Source organism: Petromyzon marinus, chromosome 9 (genome assembly GCF_048934315.1).
Source record: "Petromyzon marinus isolate PM22_M1 ecotype Great Lakes invasive population chromosome 9, UKy_Petmar_22M1.pri1.0, whole genome shotgun sequence".
Lineage (NCBI taxonomy): Eukaryota > Metazoa > Chordata > Hyperoartia > Petromyzontiformes > Petromyzontidae > Petromyzon > Petromyzon marinus.
In genome coordinates, this window is record NC_133675.1 from 6,639,718 (window position 1) to 6,665,394 (window position 25,677).

The following is a 25,677-nucleotide window of genomic DNA, read 5'->3' on the forward strand; positions in this document are numbered from 1 at the left end:
CCCCCCTTTTGAGGGGCTTGGTATACTGGTCGTGGGTTTGATCCTGAACTTGACTCCTGTATATTTGGAGTTTGCACGTTCTCCCCGTAGTTGTTGTAATTTTCTCCGGGTCCTCCGGTTTTCCCCTCCACATTTAGAAACATGCGTTTCGAGTATTTGGCTGCTATAAATTTCCACGTGATAAGCCACTTAACTGAGCTATAATTTGTGGCCAGGTCGCTGCTGAAAAGGAGCAATATAACTCAGTGGGCCTTACATGGTAAAATAAAATATAGTAAATAGTTGACAACATAACAGTAGCCTACAATACCTGCGTGGTGGTCACGCATCCAAGCATCATGCAGGCTCAAGCCAGCTTAACTTCCAAAAGCTAACAGGATTGGGTGCTTTCTCGGGTGATTTGGTCATTATGTCAACATGTATTATTGATTCAATGACAAGTTGCCACATCTCCAAGTAAACAACTCTAAAGACTTCCGTTTCAGCAACGAAAGAGGAAGAGGAGGCAATGTTGGAACATCGCGCGCAACGCAACACAACAAACAACGACTTACTTTTCCTTGAAGCCACCAAAGTGCGACGCCAGCGTGGCTGCCACCACCACCACCAGCTCGATGGGGAAGGGGGCCTTCAGGCGTGCCTTGAAGTGTTCATTGAGCTCCTTGGCGGGCACGAGCACCAGGATGCAGATGATGCTGGTGACCACGTCGCACACATTGGTGTTGCTGATCTGGCTGAAGATGTGGTACCAGGTCTTGAGAAGGGCGCCGGCGCCGCTGGCGCGTGGGATGTGGATGCCCAGCAGGTACTTCATCTGCGACGTGAGGACAGTTAAGGACGAGCCGGTGACGAACCCACTCAGCATGGGCTCCGACAGGTAAATGGAGACGAACCCCATCTGGAAAATTCCCATGACGACCTGAGCAGGGCGACATGGGTGGAGAGAAAGAGATCAGTGCAAGGGTTTGTTTTGCGCTCCATAACCTAGCTCATACGATGTATGTAACGATTCACTCCTCAGGATATTTGGCGAATTGTCACGATTTAGAGTTGAGATTTATACTCGAGGCTCAAATGTTTTTTTTGTCTCATTTTACTGGCTCATACAATTTGTGTTGGATCCACGTGCCTGAATGTGACATTTGCATATGGTTTACATATAATTTAAATTAATTGTAAGGAATCGCTTCTCACAACAATACAAGCACATTTTAATGTATGTATAGTGAGCGGCCTGCGGCCGCCTTATTCTAGCTCCTGCGAAAGGCTTCTCGGCGCTGCGCGCCTCACTCGTCACCCCAGCTGATGCCCTCTTCTCCCCCCCCACCCCCCAATGTGTATAGATACTGCTGACTCTATTGTATGTAGGATGTGTAGGGATATATGCCCACAACATGAAAAACAAAATTGGGGCGGGGTTGACAAATTTTGGAAACCTGTTGGATCAACTTTGTACTCCCACATTTTATATCAAATATAAAATTGGCATTCAGTACATTTTGAGAATAAGATTCACTGTAATATTTATTTTTCAGGCATATTTACTCCTGATGGTATGCTATTGATATCATACAGTAACAAAGATAGGAACTTGAATGAAGTAAAACATTTTCTTGGAGTAATGTATCAACTTCTAAAAATGGTTTATATCGATATTACATTTTTCTTCAACCCTTTATCTCTCAGATTCTATACCAATTCGCATTTAAGTTGCATAAACCATTACTAGGTCGAGTTTCATAGGAATGACTTTATAATAACTGCATCATTGGGATGAACTTTCTAAGTGCAAAAGTGATACTGGTAACAATGGCTATGAACCTGGTAAACTCCGGCCATGAACGTGACCGTGGTGCCAACAGCAATAGCAAAGCAGCTCCGGCCACAGGGGAGCCCCCCGATCATCACTGTGAAGCCATTTTCTTCATCGCTGTTGGAGAAATTCATGCTGTTGTTGACGACGTGATCGTGCCCTTTAATGCCCTCTTCGGCAAAACCAGCCACCTGCAGCTCTCGGTCCACCACCTGAAACGAGATTCAATGCGAACAACTCAACATGAGAAACCTCATTGCATTCTGGGGAGACTGCAAAAACGTGCAAACATTTCACCAGCATCACATCAAGCCCATGGAATGAAAACACTACGGTAATATTCACTTCGCTGTTGAGAACTTCATTACCAGAGGTAGCTATAACAGAAGAGGTACAGGGGGGATGCATTTACAGGGAGCAATAGGAAAACATCAACTAGTCTCAGTGCCTTCTGTATTATCAACACCTGGCTGAGTGGTATGTCACGCTGTGTCGTACTGTCCAACCAAACACTTAACATTTTCTCCATTTTCTCAGTAACACTGCTTCGTGTGCGTGTTAGTTAAGTAGCAGTTAGGTCACTAGATTGCTGCACAGAAGCCTTTAATTTGTCTGCTTGGTTTAAAGTGGTATTCAAGGTGAAATGCGCATATCCTAACGGGCACGCCACTTCACTTTTCATCTTTTCCGCCTCTACCATCTTAATGATCTGCCTTTTAGTTTCCGAAGAGATGGATTTACGTCGCACTTCTTGCCGAATAAGGCCACTCGTACTAGATGGTCGTTTGGATGATGATGATGATCACTTTATTACTGCAAAACACAAGCTTCAATGTTATCAACACGAGGAGCTTGAGCATTGGCAGGTGGAAGAGGGAAGACTGACGAAGAGCGCCACTGATTGGGCCAAGTGAGGGAGACTCACAAAGCCCTTCACCGATTGGCTACTAATAATGTATGGTAAACAAACTGCACTTGGTCGCATGCATAGGGCACCTGCAGAATTTAAAATGTTACTCTCATTTTTTTCGCAAGTGATATCTGAACCAGTTACAGGGCTGCCCTTCACTAACTCGCATTGACCAGCATGGTGAAGTCCAGTCAAATTACTCCCCATGACAGGTATGGCGTAGAAAGACCAAAATTCTGCACATGTATTTTAAACTGCTATGTTATGGTTACAGAAGAATGCCACCAAACAGGAATCCAGCAAAGCATGAGTAACGCTAGTAGAAGGAAACCAAGGCAGATGGCCGAAAAGAATATGGTGGAACAGGCACTAGCGCAGAGAAGAATGATATGGAAGCATCAGTAACACGTGGCATTTGATAATTGCCAACAGTGGAGACTGCTGCCAAAAATTTACTGGACCCAGCAGCCTCCATATAGGGTCTGGATGGGACAAAGGGGGTGTACATTTATATACATTTGTATTATAGTAGTATAAATATTCCACACACCTGGCCAATCATGAGACACAGCACCCCGAAGATGCCCACGGATATGTGTTTGGAGGTGCCCATGAGGAAGTAGATGATGCAGGCGAAGAAGGACGTGTAGAGTCCATAGATGGGATCCTGTCCAGCCAGCAGCGAGTACGCGATGCATTGGGGCACCAGTAGGATGCCCACGATGAGCCCCGACATGAAGTCGCCCAGTATCCATTCGCGTACCTTGTACTTTGGCAGCCAGCGCAGTACGGGAAACAGGTTCAGGAAGAAGGATTTGAGTTCATGGGGGGAGCAGCAGCAGTTGTTGGCCACCGTCTTGGCCAGTGCCACCTTTGGATTGAAGGGGGCCTGCTCCCGTACTTGCAGACGTATGCGCACGCACGTGCCTCCATCCCCACGAGGCGACTCCGTGCAGCCATTCCCGACGGCCACCATCTCCTGACGGGATAGTAAACAAGGAAGAAAAATAACGCTATGCATGGCTTCTGTAACGCTTCCCAAAATATGTTAGTCCTCAACAGTATTTACATTGCGATAATAACGATGCGTTTAGCTCGGCACAACGAGGTGGTGTAACACACAATTACCTTGGACGACGAGGCTTATCCATTGAGCTCTGGATTTAAGTTGCGGGTAAGTTTGTAATCAATGTGGCTGGTTTTCTTTAAGATGCGTCCCTAATAGCAATGCAACTTCATACGAAGGTTTTGTGTATATGGGATCATTTATTAGCATTATTGTGAACTCTCTGCTCCTGATAAGACAGATGGAGTTGGTGCATTAATGCTTTACACCTCGGTTGGAAAGTGTTAATGAGCAAATGAGTGTCTTGTTGGTTATGGGGGGCTGGGAGGGGTTTCTATGACCATATTTCGCCACGTTGGTCAGTGCAAGTTGAATGGTGCGTGCATCTGGGATTCATTCAGATTCACTCACCACTGATGTTAGCCATGGCTGGACATTGAACTACGTTTGCTGGGTTCATAGATTACCGGCCACTGCCCCACTCAATCGCTGATGTGCAATTTTGTAAGAGGCCAAACTTTTTTTTTAAAATGATTTGGAGGCAAAGTACTATACTGCGGGTTTTTTTTTTCCCCCAAATGATCTGGCTTATGTTTAGCAAATGTATTTACAATTTAATCTCGCTACCAGTGTTGAGAAGGTTTGTTTCAGAATACAGTAAATGCTATTTCAGATAAATTAGCCGTGAAAGATTTTATCACGTTTACTACCTACTGCCATGCAAGGTTCCTATACCATCTGGTTATTGTTGCATATTAAGTGGATATTTTTATCATCAGGCTGACAGTGTTTCTGCCCCGAAAGCATAACCTTGTTTAAAGGTTACGGGGATTGCAAACGATTGGGGGCACGACACTATCCATATCAAACAAACCGTAAACAAATGTTTTAACGCTAAACATAATAAGGATACATTCTGCTTTTGTCTGTCATTCTGCATTAAATTGGTAATTTTATTCAGCCAACTCTTGCGGATATCAAATTAATCAAATGAAGCTTGCACTTTTTAAATCAGATTTTGGTGAACTTTGAACAAAAAACACAACTGGTGTTAAATATTCTACCAGCATTCTTGTTTACTTGACCATAAGAATTTAGATGAGTGGATGAACCTTTAGAATGGTGGGGGGGGTCAGGCCCCTTCAGGGCCCCTTCAGGGCCTGACCCCCACTATTTGCTTATAGAGTACCTCTCATTACTCTAGCTTCATAAACCAAACACAAACTGACTTTATCTTGCGTGTGCAAGCAGGTTAGCTGGCTTGCATTAACTTAAACTGATTCTCCTGTGTGGTTTCCGAGATACAGTGAGCGAAATAAGTATTTGACCCCTCTGCAAAACATGACTTAGTACTTGGTGGCAAAACCCTTGTTGGCAATCACAGAGGTCAGACGTTTCTTGTAGTTAGCCACCAGGTTTGCACACATCTCAGGAGGGATTTTGTCCCACTCCTCTTTGCAGATCTTCTCCAAGTCATTAAAGTTTCGAGGCTGACGTTTGGCAACTCGAACCTTCAGCTCCCTCCACATATTTTCTATGGGATTAAGGTCTGGAGGCTGGCTAGGCCACTCCAGGACCTTAATGTGCTTCTTCTTCAGCCACTCCTTTGTTGCCTTGGCCGTGTTTTGGGTCATTGTCATGCTGGAATACCCATCCACGACCCATTTTCAATGGCCTGGCTTAGGGAAGGAGGTTCTCACCCAAGATTTGGCGGTACATGGCCCCGTCCATCGTCCCTTTGATGCGGTGAAGTTGTCCTGTCCCCTTAGCAGAAAAACACCCCAAAAGCATAATGTTTCCACCTCCATGTTTGACGGTGGGGATGGTGTTCTTGGGGTCATAGGCAGCATTCCTCCTCCTCCAAACATGGCGAGTTGAGTTGATGCCACAGAGCTCCATTTTGGTTTCATCTGACCACAATACTTTCACCCAGTTGTCCTCTGAATCATTCAGATGTTCATTGGCAAACTTCAGACGGGCATGTATATGTGCTTTCTTGAGCAGGGGGACCTTGCGGGCGCTGCAGGATTTCAGTCCTGTACGGCGTAGTGTGTTACCAATTGTTTTTTTGGTGACTATGGTCCCAGCTGCCTTGAGATCATTGACAAGATCCTCCCGTGTAGTTCTGGGCTGATTCCTCACCGTTCTCATGATCATTGCAACTCCACGAGGTGAGATCTTGCATGGAGCCCCAGGCCGAGGGAGATTGACAGTTCTTTTGTGTTTCTTCCATTTGCGAATAATCGCACCAACTGTTGTCACCTTCTCACCAAGCTGCTTGGCAATGGTCTTGTGGCCAATTACAGCCTTGTGTAGGTCTACAATCTTGTCCCTGACATCCTTGGAGAGCTCTTTGGTCTTGGCCATGGTGGAGAGTTTGGAATCTGATTGATTGAATGCTTCTGTGGACAGGTGTCTTTTATACAGGTAACAAGCTGAGATTAGGAGCACTCCCTTTAAGAGTGTGCTCCTAATCTCAGCTCGTTACCTGTATAAAAGACACCTGGGAGCCAGAAATCTTTCTGATTGAGAGGGGGTCAAATACTTATTTCCCTCATTAAAATGCAAATCAATTTATAACATTTTTGACATGCGTTGTTCTGGATTTTGTTGTTGTTATTCTGTCTCTCACTGTTCAAATAAACCTACCATTAAAATTATAGACTGATCATTTCTTTGTCAGTGGGCAAACGTACAAAATCAGCAGGGGATCAAATACTTTTTTCCCTCACTGTATACCGTAAATAACGGTGACTGGCACGAATTTAGAAACGTAATGCTGTTCAAACAATGTGAAAGAGTTAATAACAAAGTCCGCATTAGCGCCAAGCACAAGCTTGGCACTGGTGCTTCCATCGCCGGTGAATGAATGACTTCGATTCAGTTGCGGTTTAAACACACAAGGATGACTTTCAGTGAAGTAAAGCATTACACACTGGTCAGGGCTATAAAATCAAGTTGTGTGCCCTCTTAAACTAACCTTCCATTCATTACAGACCGGGCTTTTATGGGCGTGTTGTGAGTGTCCTTGTTGTAATGACGGAGGTATTCAGAGGAGGAAGAGAAACATTGTGTCTATTTAAGTAGAAGGGCTTAAATATACCAAGCCTTTCCTTGTGTTCCTTTTCTTCAAGGAGATCTGTTATAGATTTCTTACTTTGTCTCTAGAACCTGCCATTATCTGTATGCAGTACGTACACGGTGCAGTTTAATCCGTAATATCAACATCAGTAACTAAATCTTTAATTTACATGAGCATTTCTTTGTAGGTGCATGCAGAGGATTTTAGAATTTCATGACAAGATAAGGAAAGCATTTTGTAAGTTCACAATATGTAATAAGAAAGTATTATATCTGCACAGCTGACTCTCAGTGAACTATGAAGAAGGGTCATGCCCAAAACGTCACCTATTATGTATTTTTCCTTTTAGAGTCAGTGTTATTGACGAATGTGTTGAGTTTCCCTCGTCCACAACTGCCAACGCAGCATTACCAAGTATTTTGCTCAATTGTCAAGTAAGGGTCATTGGAGGCGTGTGCATGTGGCCCAGACAAAACAACAGCACATATATTAGACTTTAAAACATTTGTTGTTTACATGTTTATGATGAGAGTGAAGGCATAGAACACACAATTAGTTTTTTTCTTCTTCAAGTGATCAGTTTACTTGCTGACATGTTTGTGGTCATGTGTAGCACTGGGGTAAATGAACTTTGAAAAGTAAGACGCAGCTAATAACATAAACAGTGAGAATGTAAAACTAACCTAATTCCTGCAGTCACGAAAGCTTTAAGTCAAGATTTAACCTATTTGTTTTCTTTGCAAACATGATTAATCCACATGGATAATCCACTCGTTAGCTGCACCGGTAAGTAGGAAGAGGATGTTGTGATGGTTGGAGCACCTGTACATGGCAGGTTCCTGAATAATATATTAGAGTGAACACCCACAGTTTAGCAATGAAACAAATTGCCACCTCTGAGGTACAAAAATCTAGATCATGGGAAGAATATCGCACAATACCAGCAGAGAACTGCATGTAAATGAATTGTCTTGAGTGCTTTATTATTATGCAGATAACGAAAACTGGGAATTGGAATGCCCCGGGGAGATTTACAGAATTCCCAAACAGCTACCTAAAAAGAGCATGATCCTGGGAATACCAGAATCGGTGGCAACCCTAGCTGGCATCCAAGGAGAAATCCTCAAGCTAACTGGGGGGATTCTGTAAGAGGAGACCTTTGTATGATGGGCGTTGACCTTACAACAACTTCAGTCATCTAGCACAGGGGTCCCCAACCTCCGGGCCGCGGACCGGTACCGATCCGTGGCCTGTTAGGAACCGGGCCGCACAGCAGCAGGAGGTGAGCGGTGAGTCCGCGCGTGGCCCGCCCCATTATTTTATTATTTACCACTTCCTTCCGCGCCTCTTTCACAGTTTTGGTAAACCCACAAGCTAACTCTAGGCAAAATGAGTAAAAAACAAACGTCGCTGGAGAGATTCTTTAAAAAGGGGGAAAGACCCAATTATGAACCCCCCCCCCCCGATCCCTGGTGCCAAAAAGGTTGGGGACCGCTGATCTAGCAGGAGTGGTGCCAACATGTGGATGAATCAATATTAACTGTGATGAGCTCTTGACATTGAGTTCATAGCGATTGTGATGGTATCACAGATGTATGTCATAGGAACCTTTTTTTTATTGAAAATAGTATATTTTTAAAAGCCATTTCTTTTTCATCATCGTGTCATTTACATGATTAGTTACCGTGCCAATGCATTTCTTACAGTAGACGTATACATTTGGAAAAATACTTAAGATTATAATTCCTATCTTTCTTGTTATACTTAACAAGAATAAACTTTGTAACGAATTTCACATTAAAAAATGTAAACGATACATTTCAATGAGCGTCCAGTGGGTTTGTAAACGCTGTATTTACAAGTTGTCCTAACGAAGATAATTGAACAAAAGCTGAAAAGTATGCAAAACATGCTTGGAGTTACACCAAGAGATGGGACGGGAAGTGGAACACATCAATATATTGCTATAAAATAGATTTCTGTTTATATGATTGTGGTTATGGTTGTGCTTTATTAATCCCTAATCTCTTCCATTACATATGTAGGGGTGCTATGGGGAATAAACACATGACACGGGAAGGTGTGGTTCACCCACACCTTGGTGGCTACAACAACGTCCGCTAAGGCTCCAGTGGGTATAAAGTGCGGGGAGCCAGGGAGCTCGGGGCAGAGTGTGGGGCCCGAGGCTGAAGCAACCAGTGAAGAAAGAAGGCCAGCTAGGTGAGACCCTGGAACTCCTGTGACCGCTGCCCTTTTCAGGGCCGGCACAGCAAGCCAGTGGTGCGGCCCCAGAGCCCCAGAGTCAGAGTCCTTCTAAGGGCCGGTCTGGTCGGCGGGGTGCCGAGATCTGTGCCTAACCAGGGCCGGATCTGATAGCCTCCCTTAGAGCCCTACCAGGAGGAACTGGGAGCCTAGAGCTTAGGCCAGAGAGCCTGGGGTGTGTTCCTGAGTTATACGGGTGGAGGGGCCGCTACCCCTTCTAGTGTAACCCTTGTTAAGGTTTAAATAAATAGTGCTGCTTCTATTCTGCCGTCTCCGTGTCCTGGAACCCACTACAACTGGTGTCAGAAGTGGTCTTAAAATGGACACAAGGAGTACAAACCGATCACAGGAACCCCAGGAGGAGGACGGCTCGCCTGGGATTGCGCCAGAGGCCGCGGCCGACGATCCTGGGATGTCCCAGACGCCCCAACAGCAGCCGCCGCTGGAGGAGTGGCCGCCGATGGAGGACGGGTTGCAGGCGGCTCACTCTCGACTGGCTGAGCTGCTGTATGCCGCGGCTTCCACGCTGGAGGAAATCAACCGCGCGGGGCTGCGGGCGCAAAGGCGGCAGAGAGACGAACGCCGTTCAACGGCCATTCCCGCCGAAACACAGCCACCAGATTTCGGATTTGCCGCCATGACAGTGTCCGCCACGGCGATTGGAGGGTCGCAGCGCCACGTGGACGCTGTGGGCCAATCAGCGGTGGTGACGTCATCACCAACGGACGCCCGCTGTCAGGACCAATCGGCGGGCGCATCGTCATCACCTGCGCGACCGCCGATGGGTGTCCTCAGCCCCTCAGACACCGGTGGAGAGGCCGGAAATGGCGCGCGGCACCTCTCAGAGACGAAGCCATCGTTTCAACAACGCCTGCCGGTGTTGAAGGAGTTCGTTTCAGACGGCGGCGACTGGGGGGCCTTTCAACGCCGCTTTCTCGCTCATCAAGAGATGGCCGGCTGGACGGACAACGAGGCGTTGAGTGCGCTACCGGCCATGCTGGACGATGACGCCCTTGCTACGCTCATCACAGCTCCCAGATCAACGCGATCTACGCTACAGTCGGCGCTCCAGGTCCTCACCATAGTCTACGGGCCATCGTCGGACTGCCGCAAACTCTTCCACGAGCGGTGCAGGGGCCAGAAGGAGCCACCGCTGGCGTATCGCACGGCTCTCCTGGCCCTCGCAAAAGCGGCTTTCCCGCGGATGGACGGCGAAGGGGTGGACGCGATGGTGACGGAGAAGCTCCTGGCGTTGGCCCAGGAGCTACAGATCGTCATCGTCGCAGAGGACGACGCGGACATGTGCTCCTTGCGGGCAGCAAGACACATCCACGCGCACCTGATAGCGCAGCGTCGATCACCTCTCGTCCCCAAGGGCGCAGCTGCGGTGTGCGCTGGGACGCCGACCATCCCCCCCTCCGAGGAGGTCTTCGCGGCGGGTCGCCCGGTGGAGTGGAGATCCGGAGGGAGGCCGGCTCGGACCACACCGGATCGCCAGGAGCACCCCAAGGCGCTCATCACGTGCTACAACTGTGGCCGCAAGGGCCACGTGGCTGCGGAATGCCGGGCGCCTCGTCAACGACAGCCGGGACGGTCGGACGGCGCTCCAGCCTACAGGCCTCCGCATCGCAACCCGGCAAGTCGCGGCACCCCACATGCTCGGCCTGTGCACACACCTGTCCCCACCTCGCGCGTTTCGGTGTACGGGCCTCGGGGTACGCCCATTGGTTTGTTGGGTGGCGGCGGGGTCGAGAGGGTGCTCGGGCCGGGGCAGTGGACGGAATTGGCCCACCGCATTGTTGCTGCGTCGGCAGGCTCGTCCGTGGTCGCGGGTCACATTGACGGGGTCGAGGTGCGTATCCTCGTCGATACGGGAGCTTCGGCGACCATTGTGTCAGACTTGATTTATAATATTCTTCCCGTTCAAAGCCGCCCCTTGCTCCCAGTCACCGTTCCATGTTACGCAGCGAACGGGGGTTCGCTGGGTATCATAGGCCAAATTCGAGCACAAATTTGCATTGGCGATATCAAACTCTCCGGGCCGATATTAGTCTCGTCCTCGCTGGCGGTTCCGTGCTTGTTGGGGACGGACTTTTTGGGCAAAATGCCGATTAAAATTCTAATTGATCAGGGTTGCATCGAGCTTCCCTCGGGCCGACGGGTAACATTCCTGCCTTCCCCTGTCACCTCAAGGGCAGCGTGCGCGTCGATACAAGCGTTCGTCACTCGGACGGTGCGTGTACCTCCCGGGGCGCAAATGCTCGTGCCCCTTCGCTTGCGTCGGCCTTTCGTGCCCGGTGTTCTGGACCAGGGAATTCTGTTAGGGCCCTCGAGGGCTGGGGAAAACGGGCTGGATCTGGTGGCCGCTCAAACGCTCGTTAAGGGGAGCGATGACCCGTTTATCCTCGCCCTTAACGTTGGCGTACAGACGGCCGTCGTTCCTCAGGGAACTGTGCTCGCGCACGCGACACCGGTCCCCGTGGTAGACACGGTTATGGGTAATGTGGGGACCGATCCTCTGGCTCAACCGCATTCTGAGGGGGACGATAGTTGGATGGACACACTATGTTCGGGCACGAGTGATCTGTCCGACTCCCAGCGTGCCGGCCTACGCACCCTTCTGACGGAATTTTCCGATGTTTTTAGTAAACACAAATATGACATTGGGTGCACGAAATTGTTGCGTCACCACATTGACACGGGTGACAATGCCCCGGTACGCCAGAATCCTTTTCGGTTAAGTCCGGCCGAAAAAGATCATGTCAAATTGGCAGTGGATGACATGCTGGCTGCAGACATTATAGCCCCTTCCACCAGTCCATGGGGAGCACCCATAGTGCTTGTCAAAAAGCACGATGGGTCCTTGCGATTCTGTGTGGATTTTCGCCGCCTTAATAAGATCTCCGTGGCCGACGCGTATCCACTTCCCCGGATGGACGAATCTCTGGATGCTCTGGCTGGCGCACGTTTTTTTTCTACGTTGGACTTGTTATCCGGATTTTGGCAACTCCCATTGGATGATGAGTCCAAGCCAAAGACTGCGTTTCGCACACCACACGGCCTATTCCAATTTAACCGGTTACCTATGGGATTACACTCCGCTCCGGCGACATTTCAGCGCCTTATGGAACTGGTTTTGGCTGGCTTACAGTGGAACGTCTGTTTGATCTATCTGGATGACGTCATCGTGTTCAGCAAGACATTTGACGAACACCTTTTGCGCTTGCGCGCCGTGTTCCTCAAAATGCGTGCTGCGAATTTGAAATTTAAGCCGCAAAAGTGCCACCTGCTACGGGAATCCGTACGCTATTTGGGGCACATCGTCAGCCGCTCGGGCATATCCACCGATCCCGCAAAGACGCAGTGTGTCAACTCCTGGCCAACCCCCACCTCGGTGGCTGAGGTCAGGAGTTTCATTGGATTTGCGTCTTATTACCGGCGGTTCGTCGCGGATTTCGCGACCATTGCTAAGCCCTTACACGCTCTGACGGCGAAGGGAGTGAAATTTCACTGGGGCCAGGAGGAGGAGGTCGCTTTTTGTTCCCTTCGCGACGCTCTCGTGCGGGCCCCTCCATTGAGCTACCCCGATTTTTCGGAACCCTTCCTGCTCGATACAGACGCCAGCAATACGGGCATTGGGGGTGTGCTCTCACAGGTGATCTGTGGTGTGGAACGCGTCGTGGCTTATGGCAGTAGGGTTTTGTCTCCGGCGGAACAGAGATACTGCGTCACGCGTCGGGAACTCTTGGCTATTGTATTTTTTATGCAACAGTATCGCCCATACCTGTACGGTCGGCATTTCACTGTCCGTACGGACCATGCGGCATTACAATATGCCTTGCGGGTGACACAGCCTTCGGGGCAATTGTCCCGATGGCTCGAAATCCTTCAGGATTATGATTTCACGACCACATATCGGAAGGGTGCTCGGCACACTAATGCGGATGCGCTGTCTCGCCTGCCGCCCGCCTCAGATTGCGCTTGTCTCAGGGGATCGGGGCGTTGTAAGCCGCCAGAGGATAGCCCCCCTTAGATATCCCGGTTCTCGCTGCTGCCACTGAGGACCCCTTGCCTGAGGGTCCTGTCGGGGAGGGAGGTGCGGACTCCTTGCTGGGGTTGTCCGTTGCTGAATGGGGGCGCCTCCAGATGGAGGACGCATCCCTCCTCGCGTTGCGTCGTCGCGCAGGGGGTTCCGTGCGGGGGGTCGCGGGGATTGATTCATACGGGCTGCTCCAGGGGCTCCTAATGCATTGGGATGGGAGGGCCTGCCGTCACAGGCTTGTGGTGCCATCCGCTTTGCGGGGTAAGGCCGTTTGGGCCGCACACGAGCGACTTTTGCACCTGGGGACCCACAAGACCCTTGCCGTGCTCCAGCTGGATTTCTTCTGGCCGGGTATGGCAAGGGATGTGGATGACCTCCTGGGTGCATGCACTCAGTGCGCCCAACGAAAACCACCAGCAAAAGGCGCCTGCCCACCGCTACAATCTATCACGGTCTCTCGGGTTAACGAACTCGTCGCACTCGATATATTGGGGCCCTTCCCTGCGACCCCTAGGGGTAACAAGTACCTGCTGGTTGGCGTGGAATATTTCACCCGATGGCCTATGGCATGGCCTCTTGCTAACCAGTCAGCAGCAGCCGTTGCCGAGGCCTTTGTCCAGGGCTATGTCCTCGACAAGGGTGCTCCCGAACGGCTGCTGACTGACCAAGGGAAGAACTTCTCTGGCGTCCTTCTGCACGAGGTGTGTGCGCTTCTTGGTACGAAAAAGATTCGCACATCCCCCTATCACCCACAAACCGATGGCATGGTGGAGCGGCTGCATAGGACGCTCACATCTATGTTGTGTCACCAGGTGTGTGACTCCCAGACCGATTGGGACCTTCACATTCCGGGGGTTTTGGCCGCCTATAGAATGGCTCCTCACGCGGCAACCGGCTTCTCGCCGTTCTTTTTGATGTACGGTCGCGACGTTGACCCACCAATTGCGAATCAGCTCCGCGTCTCGGAAACCAGCAGAAAATCGAAATTGGCCGACCACGTTAAATTTAATATCCTGAGGTTGACCGAGGCGCGGGAGGCAGCGGCCCAAAACTCTTCCTCTCGGCAGAAGGCCAACGAGAGGTTGCGATCGCGCCAATCACGCACACATGCGTGGAAGCCAGGCGATCAAGCCTGGCTGCACTGCCCTCAGGTGCCGTTGGCGACCTCGGCGAAATTGTTGCGGCCTTGGAGGGGCCCTGTGGTTATTGTGAAGGTTATGCGGCCGCAGTGCGTTCGTATCCAGTGGGGGAAACGCCGCTGGTACGTACACCCCTCGCGTCTGAAGCCGTTTGTGGCGCCGCGCGTCCCTCCACCACATTACACAGGCCGAGCATGTGATGTCTCCGCTGACTCCCGGACGGCGTCTTCGTCACCTGCCCTTGATGCTTCGCTAACTGTTCCACCTTCAGGCGCCTCAAGAATGACGGCTTCCAGCGCGCCTGCGCCACCCGGTGGGGACGGAGTTTGCCCTTCCGGGGTGACGGAAGACGGTGCACCTGCACAGCCGGTGCCCACTGCCGGGCCGACCGGACCCTCCCCCTACGATGGACCCGCAAATCGGACTCGCGCCAAAATGCGCCGCTTGTTGTAAAAATGGTTCTTGTTACTCTTGTTGTTCACTGTTAAGTTTTCTTGCTGCGTTGATGGGGGGGGCGGGTACAATGTATATGTGTATATAGTGTAATTTTGTATAGGTGGGTTGGGTTATTTATTGGGGTGTTCGTTCTTATGAGGCACGCACGGGTGGGGGTTTGTTGTGTTTATTGTTCGAGTATTGTTGCAGCCGGGACGGCTGCGGGTTACACGGGAGGGGGTGATGTAGGGGTGCTATGGGGAATAAACACATGACACGGGAAGGTGTGGTTCACCCACACCTTGGTGGCTACAACAACGTCCGCTAAGGCTCCAGTGGGTATAAAGTGCGGGGAGCCAGGGAGCTCGGGGCAGAGTGTGGGGCCCGAGGCTGAAGCAACCAGTGAAGAAAGAAGGCCAGCTAGGTGAGACCCTGGAACTCCTGTGACCGCTGCCCTTTTCAGGGCCGGCACAGCAAGCCAGTGGTGCGGCCCCAGAGCCCCAGAGTCAGAGTCCTTCTAAGGGCCGGTCTGGTCGGCGGGGTGCCGAGATCTGTGCCTAACCAGGGCCGGATCTGATAGCCTCCCTTAGAGCCCTACCAGGAGGAACTGGGAGCCTAGAGCTTAGGCCAGAGAGCCTGGGGTGTGTTCCTGAGTTATACGGGTGGAGGGGCCGCTACCCCTTCTAGTGTAACCCTTGTTAAGGTTTAAATAAATAGTGCTGCTTCTATTCTGCCGTCTCCGTGTCCTGGAACCCACTACACATACAATGAAACAAGAAAAGGTAAAAAAATAAAAAAACAGAGCAATGTAATACAATACACTATTAGACATTATTGTAAAAAATTAATAAAAAGTCCATCCTATGTGTTGGTGAATTTTTTTTATATTTTAGGCAGGAAATTCGTTTTCAAATTTAGATTTTTTTTTCTGGGGGGGGGGGCCCCCAGACCTCCTGGAAGAATTGGTCCCCTCCAATGTTGAATCAATGGCTACGGCCTTGGAACGCATGGATCAAAAAATAAACTCTATTTAGTGACATCATAGTGATAGTTTATGATCTCGTCAAGGAGCATAAAACCATCACGCAAATTCCGGTCATCCTCGCAGCGGCTTTTGGCTATCCATCGAACAAAGACGGTCACTGCATCGTGCGCTTTCACATGCGCTTCTGTGGTCATCTAGAATTATCTTCCTTCCGATATTAGAAAGCCACTGGAGCTATGCACTTTTAAATCTAGATTGAAAACTCATTTCTTGAGAAACGCTTTTTGTCTTAAGTTTGTTGTCCTTCCCCCCCCCCCCACATCTTCAATTAGCACGGTTGGCTCCGTAAGGTGCGAAAGAAGTTCTACATGCATTCATACAATGATCTGCTAAGTAGAAGGGATGACGACCAATGGAAGTGTGGTGACATGATGGAAATCGCCTGAGAAGACCCCCATGGAGACGGAGCGATGAGAATAGCTCATGTGCAAGACCATCGCATGACCGTGAGGAGATCACAACATGGGGAGGCCTTCATCCAGTTGTGGATTGATCATGGCTGTTATCAATAATGAATTAGAAGTGAAAAAAACTACTTTCCTGTGAGCTATCCACCTTGAGTTTTATTGTAGCTACAAACTGCAACTTGTCAGCAAACGTTGTTGTTGTGTACTGCAGATAGGTAGAAAAATCCAATTGCGACTGGCAATCAATAGTACCGGTTTTCTCCAGGTGCAGATGAACCCTTCTGTTCGAAGTATAGGTCAAGCTTGTGATGACCATGATCTGCTAATGGTCATCATTAGGTCACTGTTCCCTCCTTTTTTTACCGTGTATAACCTGTTTATCGAGATTGGACAAAAAAAGGCGTTAATCTTTTAACGCCCCCCCCACCCCCCGTGGTCACTGGTTCCAATTGTGCTCGCACATTTATCGTTTTTACAACCCCGTTTTAGCAAAGTGTGAAAACACAACGTACTTTGACTGCAGTAGAGTTGATCTTCGAAAAGAGCCAACCGGATGTGTTATATATTCTTGGTTCTTTCGGTAGTCGCCACGTAGTAGGGAAACAATAACATAATAAAAATATAAAACAATAAAATTCTCACGACGTTTCGACTGCAACACAAGCAATCATCATCAGGTGTGATGATTGCTTGTGTTTTATATTTTTACTATTTTATTGTTTCCCTTCTACGTGACTTTACCGAAAGAATCAAGAATATGAATCCCTGCAGTCACGAAAGCTTTAAATCGGATGTTTTTACATTAAGTCGCGTGTACAAGTACCGCAGCTGCTCAGAATTTTAAAAAAAAAATTACATGAAGAGGAAGTTGACCAACACAAGTGGCAATACCAGCGTGTGCTTTTTTTTCTTCTTTTTACAAACCAGCGCTTTATAATGTACATCGCCGGTGGTGGCGATGTGAAGGCGTTTGCCCTCGCTCACTCACCATGCCTTCTCAGTCGCATGTAGGGGCAGCGACAACCCTGCCATGCCCAAAGAAGCTCGTCCCAAAACTACAGCAGCCAGTGCTCAATGTCCACTTTTTTATGCTAATGTCTTCCTGGTGACCTTTCACCACCGGCGGCTAAAGAGTGGATTGGTTCGTTCTCCAAAAGGCGTCACATCAGCGAATCATCTCTCATCGGTTGTGACAGAACTAGTGTGTGTGTCAAAATACGTTCAGTGCGTGCACGTGTAATGTGCGCGTTGGAATGAAATAAAATGAGAACTGGACGTCACGCACCTTTTTACATTAATTTAAGTAGTAGTGTATATCGAAACCACGATATGAGCAGTTTTTTTTTTTTCCCGCACGAGGAAATGCTTTGGGGAAACGTGTGAAGACGATGTGCTTTGACTAATGTGATGCACGTTAAGAAAATGTTAACAAGAATGAGCCACCAATCCAACTGGAATACAGTTTCATTGGCATCCAAACAATATGCTTAACAGAGCTTGGTGCAGACTTAATTATACAATGTCATTACTGTGTATACAATCCTATGAGAATAGGTTTTCCCTTTTCTTCTGGCAACAAAACAGGTGTTGAGATGTTAAAACACCAAACTGAAACCCTTTTACAAGGAATCATGTCTGCATTAACCACAATGCTTGTGGTCAGTATGCAAACAGAAAAACCTCTCATAATATAAGCATTGTCCTTGAAACTGTTTGGTCCACACCAGAGACAGCTTTCTTTTGAGCCGAGTCTCAAAACGGTGTTAGAACAGAGGACGCCAAAAGGCGTACAGCACAAAGACAACGGAAACCTTTTACAAGGAATCAAAGGTTTCAGTTTAGTGTTTTAACATCTTAACACCTCAGTTTGATCTAACCAAAAACCTTTATTATGAATCTTAACACCTGTTGTGTTGCCAGAAAAAAGGGGATAACTTTTTCTCATATTTTGGTACTGGCAAAGGAGGTCCCATGATGTAGCTGCTCACCATTATGTAGCAAAGTCCAATGAGACAATTATACCAATACATTATGTAACATCAAAAATGCAAGTGATTTTATTTCATTTTGCAACATAAACCTCTGGGTATTCACCGACTCCAACGTATTGTAGAAAAGCTATGCGGGTTTATTATTCGTTTGCCGTTTATCAACCGCACCCTCCGAGTCTGTTTGGAACAGAGAACCATGCCAATCGGATCATTGTGGTTGGCGTTGGCATGAATTGCCATAATAACTTCACTAATCAAGTCACCGTTAAATAGTTACCAGTGCGTCAAAGGGGGCGAGAGAATTGAACTTTAGATTTGATCAGGCATGCCATGATGGTGCATGTGATGTTGGCATGGTTGGATGTTCGGCGTAATGATTTTCAAGTCCAAGGTTCACCCGCTTGTGTACTCGTTTCAGCCCACTGTTAATACGTGCTGAGGGGTCCATTATCAAGGCTCTACTTGTTTGCGACTGTCAATAGAGCCTTCAACAGGACCACCACACTCACCACGTGTGGGTTTCCATGGCAGTGAATAGTGATGTGATGCTCTTTGTTATACCCTACTGTGCGTTGTTCATGCATAGTTTAGAATGCTTAAATAGAATGAGATAAGATGACTGGGACATGTACATCTAGAGCACTTTTGTCAGTCCACAGTTTGTACGAGGGTCTCACCACGCCATGATAATAGGTTGACCTTACTTCGCCAGGCTGGTTGGCAAGGGTTTTGCGAAAGCAGATAACACAGACGTTGCAGCATAGTACAGTCAGTACAACAGCTCTGCAGCTCTGCAGCAGCCGACATGGTGGTTCTTTCGGTAAAGTCACGTAGAATGAGAATAAAATAATACATTGATAAAATAAAATAACGCAATAAAATTCTCACAATGGATTTGTCTGCACTGCCCCCTGGTTAACAATGTAGCTCTGCAGCAGCCGACATGGTGGTCACCCATTCAAGCTCTATCCAGGCTCAAAAATCTTGCTTAGTTTCCAAAATCTCACGAGATTATAGGCAAGAAAAGGCCTGGTACAGGTATATTTAAATAAAACAAGAGTTAAATTAAAAAAACACATCGGAATGCAGCCACATGTTGCTCATTATTGTGCCTCAGAGCGTCTGAGGACATCGTAAACATGATCTTCAGGCCCCAGTTTTAATAATGTTATGTAGATTACACTGGTCTGTAGCCTATCATGTTGAAAGTGTCCAAGGTTAACTCTGCAAGTGATTGTTAACTCTGCAAGTGATTGTTAACTCTGCAAGTGAATGTTAACTCTGCAAGTGAAGGTTAACTCTGTAAGTGAAGGTTAACTCTGCAAGTGAAGGTTAACTCTGCAAGTGAAGGTTAACTCTGCAAGTGAAGGTTAACTCTGCAAGTGAAGGTTAACTCTGCAAGTGAAGGTTAACTCCTGTAAGTGAAGGTTAACTCTGCAAGTGAAGGTTAACTCCTGTAAGTGAAGGTTAACTCTGCAAGTGAAGGTTAACTCCTGTAAGTGAATGTTAACTCTGCAAGTGAAGGTTAACTTTGTAAGTGAAGGTTAACTCCTGCAAGTGAAGGTTAACTCTGCAAGTGAAGGTTAACTCTGCAAGTGAAGGTTAACTTTGTAAGTGAATGTTAACTCTGCAAGTGAAGGTTAACTCCTGCAAGTGAAGGTTAACTCTGCAAGTGAATGTTAACTCTGCAAGTGAATGTTAACTCTGCAAGTGATTGTTAACTCTGCAAGTGAAGGTTAACTCTGCAAGTGAAGGTTAACTCCTGTAAGTGAAGGTTAACTCTGCAAGTGAAGGTTAACTTTGTAAGTACAAAATGGTCATGTATGGAGCTGAATGTTTCGTAAGAATTATGTTTTTAATGCTCTGTAAGAATAATGTTGAGCCCTTTGTCAATCCACTGCTGGATGAAGTCAACTTCACTGCACTCTTTAGTTCAGTCTGTTGGAGGGGGTGTAGCCATGACAAGTTGAGATTTCACTTTAATAATTAATTTATGATAGGAAAATATAAAGATATTTCCATTATACTACAGCGCTTTGACAATCAGTTTTTCAGTTTCATTTATTTGGTATAGCCCTGTGAACCATTCGGCTCTTGAATCGGGTGCAACCACAACAAACAAAAAACAAAAACATGAACAAGAAAACATCTTAAAGTGACTATGTGACCTGATTAATAACCTCCCCACGTCATTGTTCGTGAAGGTGATGGTTGTAGCATACTTCAACGTGCTGGTCAGTGTGGGCTGGTAAAGGGTGGCTTAGGACCAGTTCAGATGTCACTCGCTACCTATGTTAGGCGTGGCCTGGAATTAAAATCAGGTTGCCTGGTTGATAGTGCGATGCACTAACCACTGCTGCGTTTATCATACTCTATGCAGCTATGTAAACATTGCACATGTATAATGAGGCTAAAGAGCATATTGGTCTGTACCACTCATTTACAGTTGAGTGGATTGCATTGGCAGTGGTGCAAAAGTATAAAAAACTAAAAAAACACATTAATCAATAGCATCGTCTTACAACAGAAAACATTGTAATACAGAATATACATAATACATCAGCTGATGCTTATGAATGGATATTGAGGGCAAGAGATCCTTGAAGAAGTGCCATTGACTAAAGCTGAAGCCTATTACCGTATTCTCTGGAGTATAATATGCACTTGTTTTGCTTGTACGTATTTTTTTCAAAGTTGGATGCATCTTATACTCCGGTAGGTGCATGTGTATAACCAGATTTGTATACATTTATTGACACTGGGTAAAGGTTTTTGTGTCTTACTTTCCAGGGCGTGTTATAAACTGGAGAACACAGTATGTCTGTTTGTAAGGCGGTGCTGTTGACGATAGTGGTGAGCTTTTTGTTTGTGCTTAACGGTCACTCTTCATTGGGCATACAAGTACATTGGAATCAATATAGGTTTCCCACATAATGCAATCGATGGTGCATTTTTCTAAATAGTTTGGAAAAATACTGAACCTAATTTTGTTTTAGTTGTGCAATATACGGAACGGCATGCCAAGTGAACTTTGCTGGGATAATTAAGTTTGCTGAGCGAGCGTTCATTGACCGGCGAGTTAATAAACGTTGTCTTCTTAGCCGTGCGAAATCAGTCAGGGCGCCTACTTGTTCGACCTTCTGATGCAAGACAACCGTGGGGGGGAAAAAAAGAAAACTGTGGACAAAAAACCCTCGTTTAATGTTTATGACATTTTTAAAAAAAATTACATCACAAAGTGAATTTCTAAACATTGCCAAACAGTAAAAAAAATGGTTGCACGTGCATTTTTTTCTCTCCAAATTCGACATGGTCAGGCCCTGCACAATCACCCACGTTTGAGTGATTGTCCGATGGATGTATATTTTCTACCAAGGGTGCCTTAATTAGAGATCTGCTATTTAATCAATTGCGTATACATCACTGGGGTGGAGTGGTGGTGCGGTGGTTAACGCACTGCACTATAACTCCACGGCTGAAATCAGTGATGAATGAGGGTTACCTGAACAGTCTGCTTCCCACCCCAAACCAACCGCACCACGGATTAGCACGGTTGGCTTTGTACGGTGCAAATGAAGTTCAACATACATAGAACACATACATACAACCTGCACACTATGAACACAGTATGTACAGGATTTCATCCAGCACTGGATTGCCAAAAGGGTGCTTAATTGTTATCATTTATCATAGTATACCGAGTAGGAATGTAATCTGCATTGTTAAAACAATTATGCTTTTTTAGTATTTTTTTAATGCACAGTATATTAAGAAATTAAGAAATAAAACTGCTAAGTTGGAATGAATACGAACAAATACAAGGTAACGTGAAGCAAGTTTTCTCAACAAAATAAATTAGTTTCATGTCAGCTTCACAACCAATATCTCTTCAGTTCTTAGCTCTTTCGGTAAAGTCACAAGTCCAATGAGAGCTAAGAATATGAATTACTGCAGTGACGAAAGCTTTAAATCAAAATCTCTTCAGTTGTTTTGGGTTAGATAGCGTTAACAAATACATTTGTCGTTAAACACGCAATCACCCAACACAGCCAATGAGTAAGGTTTGTCACGTAAACAAAACATGCGAAATCGTTACTCGTTCAGCACACTGGTGCGTTGGAGAGTAAACCCACAACATTTACAATTCAAGGTCGACGTTTCACCGGTAATTACAACAACCAGCCTCATCAGGCAACAGCCAGAATTGTGCAGAAATTATCCTGTTTCACTCTTAAATATAGGGGGGGTAAATGTGTTGTCGTCACTGTGAACCAATAAAATAGTTGTTCAAGGGGGGATAACTGGAAAACAGCAGAGTGTGTATTCACTCGGGAAATAATTGCAGATGGATTGGGATCAAAATAATGAACTAAAGAGGTGAACAAATGCAGGACACGGGGGGTGCTTTTGGAAAATGTAATTTCATCGCGGAAGGCAATGTAGTAATTATACCTGAAGAGGAATATTTTCTCTCAGTGTACATTTTGACATATGGTGGAATATAGAATCAGAAACATGGACACTTGACGATTAATATGTTGCCTGCATTTCATTGTCTCTTTCAAGATATGTTTGCCTTAACCGACATGTTTAACGAATGGGTGTTTCGCCATAAAAAGGCATTGTTTGGAGTGTATTACAAGTATGACTGCGGTTATCTTTAGAGCGCAAGCCTCTATATGTCTATGGGAATGTCATGTACAAAGTTTAGTTGTTGTCAGTCTTGTTTATCTGGGTAGACAAGCTGTCAACGTAAACTTGTTTGCCCACGCCAGGCTGAACAACCTCGGCTCCCCGTGCTATTACGAACGAGTGTTTAATGAATTGCTTCTGTGGGATACTATATCAGGTCCATTGTTGCAAAATGAGTTGGAAATTGTGGCGATTTGACCTATTTCATTAAAGCTTGTCTGTTAATAGCCAGTAAGTTGTGTTAGATTAAAAGACAAATGTACCTTGGATAGCAGGAATGATATACAGTGAGGGAAAAAAGTATTTGATCACCTGCTGATTTTGTGCGTTTGCCCACTGACAAAAAAATGATCAGTCTATAATTTTAATGGTGGGTTTATTTGAACAGTGAGAGACAGAATAACAACAAATAAATACAGAAAAACGCATGTCGAAAATGTTATGAATTGATTTGCATTTTAATGAGGGAAACAAGTATTTGACCCCTCTGCAAAACATGACTTAGTACTTGGTGGCAAAACCCTTGTTGGCAATCACAGAGGTCAGACGTGTCTTGTAGTTGGCCACCAGGTTTGCACACATCTCAGGAGGGATTTTGTCCCACTCCTCTTTGCAGATCTTCTCCAAGTCATTAAAGTGTCGAGGCTGACGTTTGGCAACTCGAACCTTCAGCTCCCTCCACAGATTTTATATGGGATTAAGGTCTGGAGACTGGTTAGGCCACTCCAGGACCTTAATGTGCTTATTCTTGAGCCACTCCTTTGTTGCCTTGGCCGTGTGTTTTGGGTCATTGTCATGCTGGAATACCCATCCATGACCCATTTTCAATGCCCTGGCTGAGGGAAGGAGGTTCTCACCCAAGATTTGATGGTACATGGCCCCGTCCATCGTCCCTTTGATGCAGTGAAGTTGTCCTGTCCCCTTAGCAGAAAAAACACCCCAAAAGCATAATGTTTCCACCTCCATGTTTGACGGTGGGGATGGTGTTCTTGGGGTCACAGGCAGCATTCCTCCTCCTCCAAACACGGCGAGTTGAGTTGATGCCAAAGAGCTCCATTTTGGTCTCATCTGACCACAACACTTTCACTCAGTTGTCCTCTGAATCATTCAGATGTTCATTGGCAAACTTCTGACGGGCATGTATATGTGCTTTCTTGAGCAGGGGGACCTTGCGGGTGCTGTAGGATTTCAGTCCTTCACGGCGTAGTGTGTTACCAATTGTTTTCTTGGTGACTATGGTCCCAGCTGCCTTGAGATGATTGACAAGATCCTCCCGTGTAGTTCTGGGCTGATTCCTCACCGTTCTCATGATCATTGCAACTCCACGAGGTGAGATCTTGCATGGAGCCCCAGGCCGAGGGAGATTGACAGTTCTTTTGTGTTTCTTCCATTTGCGAATAATCGCACCAACTGTTGTCACCTTCTCACCAAGCTGCTTGGCAATGGTCTTGTAGCCCATTCCAGCCTTGTGTAGGTCTACAATCTTGTCCCTGACATCCTTGGAGAGCTCTTTGGTCTTGGCCATGGTGGAGAGTTTGGAACCTGATTGATTGATTGCTTCTGTGGACAGGTGTCTTTTATACAGGTAACAAGCTGAGATTAGGAGCACTCCCTTTAAGAGTGTGCTCCTAATCTTAGCGCGTGACCTGATAAAAGACACCTGGGAGCCATAAATCTTTCTGATTGAAAGGGGGTCAAATACGTATTTCCCTCATTAAAATGCAAATCAATTTATAACATTTTTGACATGCGTTTTTCTGGATTTTTGTTGTTGTTATTCTGTCTCTCACTGTTCAAATAAACCTACCATTAGAATTATAGACTAATCATTTCTTTGTCAGTGGGCAAACGTACAAAATCAGCAGGGGATAAAATACTTTTTTTCCCTCACTGTATATATTTAGTTTGTGTTCTCTGTAGTGGCAGAAATGAAAGTAGGCAAAGATGCATGAATAGGTACATTCTTGGAATGGCATTTAAGAGATGGAAAGAGGAACAGATATTAGATAACTTACACACGTTAGAGACGTCATACTTACTATGATGAAAAGCAAGTGGGCCTGGGAAGGACACGTAGAAATTGAGGTGCTGGCTAGTGGTCGGGTCAAAACGACAGGGGTGGCAGGCAAAGGAGAGGATATCCAACAGAACGATAGAGGCAGCTCAACAACAATCCAGCAGCAGCTTGCTGGATTGTTGCTTTGCAAGGCCGTGAGAGATGGAAACAATTTTGGGGGAGGCCTGGATCCATTAGTGGATAGATCATAGCTAAATTGATCTGTCCACTGATGGATGGATTTATCCATTCTAAATTGAAAACCAATTATTTTATGACTACTTTTTGTGTTTAGTTTGATCTTTCCCCGTACGTCTGATCAGCACGGTTGGCTAAGTACGATGCGAAAGAAGTTCAACATATTCTTAGTTTTTTCGGTAAAGTCACGTTGAAGAGAAACAACAAAATAATAAAATATATATAAAACAATAAAAACAAAAAAAACAATAAAAAAGTTCAACATACATACATAGCTAATGATGACGACGAGCAACAGAACAACATTTTTCTTAACGTCATTCTCGTACGTGCACAATGACATGCAGTGCGTTTACTTGTAACGATGACGCAAACAGGTGGTCTTTTTACACAATGAAACTTCTTTTGTTCAGTTTTTGGGTCACGATGAATAAACAAACCGATGTATTTTGAACGTCTTTCGCATCGTACTTAACCAACCGTGCTGATCGGACGTGCGGCAAATATTACAATCGTATTATCTCGCATAATACTTTATC

The 25,677-nt window shown here is 46.5% G+C and overlaps 2 protein-coding genes across 4 annotated transcripts in view; one reads left to right on the forward strand and one right to left on the reverse strand.

Moving 5' to 3' along the window:
- IDUA (alpha-L-iduronidase) overlaps window positions 1-25,677 on the forward strand; it is a 59,832-nt gene that overhangs the window by 12,459 nt on the left and 21,696 nt on the right. The gene's annotated exons all lie outside the window — the stretch shown is intronic.
- Window positions 1-25,677, reverse strand: part of LOC116940634 (sulfate transporter-like) — a 32,716-nt gene that overhangs the window by 5,121 nt on the left and 1,918 nt on the right. The window contains exons 1-4 of one of the 2 annotated variants that reach the window (XM_032950721.2): window positions 17,190-17,992; window positions 3,274-3,702; window positions 1,822-2,025; window positions 555-919 (exon numbers count right to left, since the gene is read on the reverse strand). In XM_032950721.2, the coding sequence (XP_032806612.1) occupies window positions 555-919; window positions 1,822-2,025; window positions 3,274-3,702; window positions 17,190-17,192 (1,001 nt within the window). In that variant the 5' untranslated portion in view covers window positions 17,193-17,992. Of the gene's footprint in view, window positions 1-554; window positions 920-1,821; window positions 2,026-3,273; window positions 3,703-17,189; window positions 17,993-25,677 lie in introns of those variants that run through there. The other variant, XM_032950720.2, reaches the window with a different exon arrangement.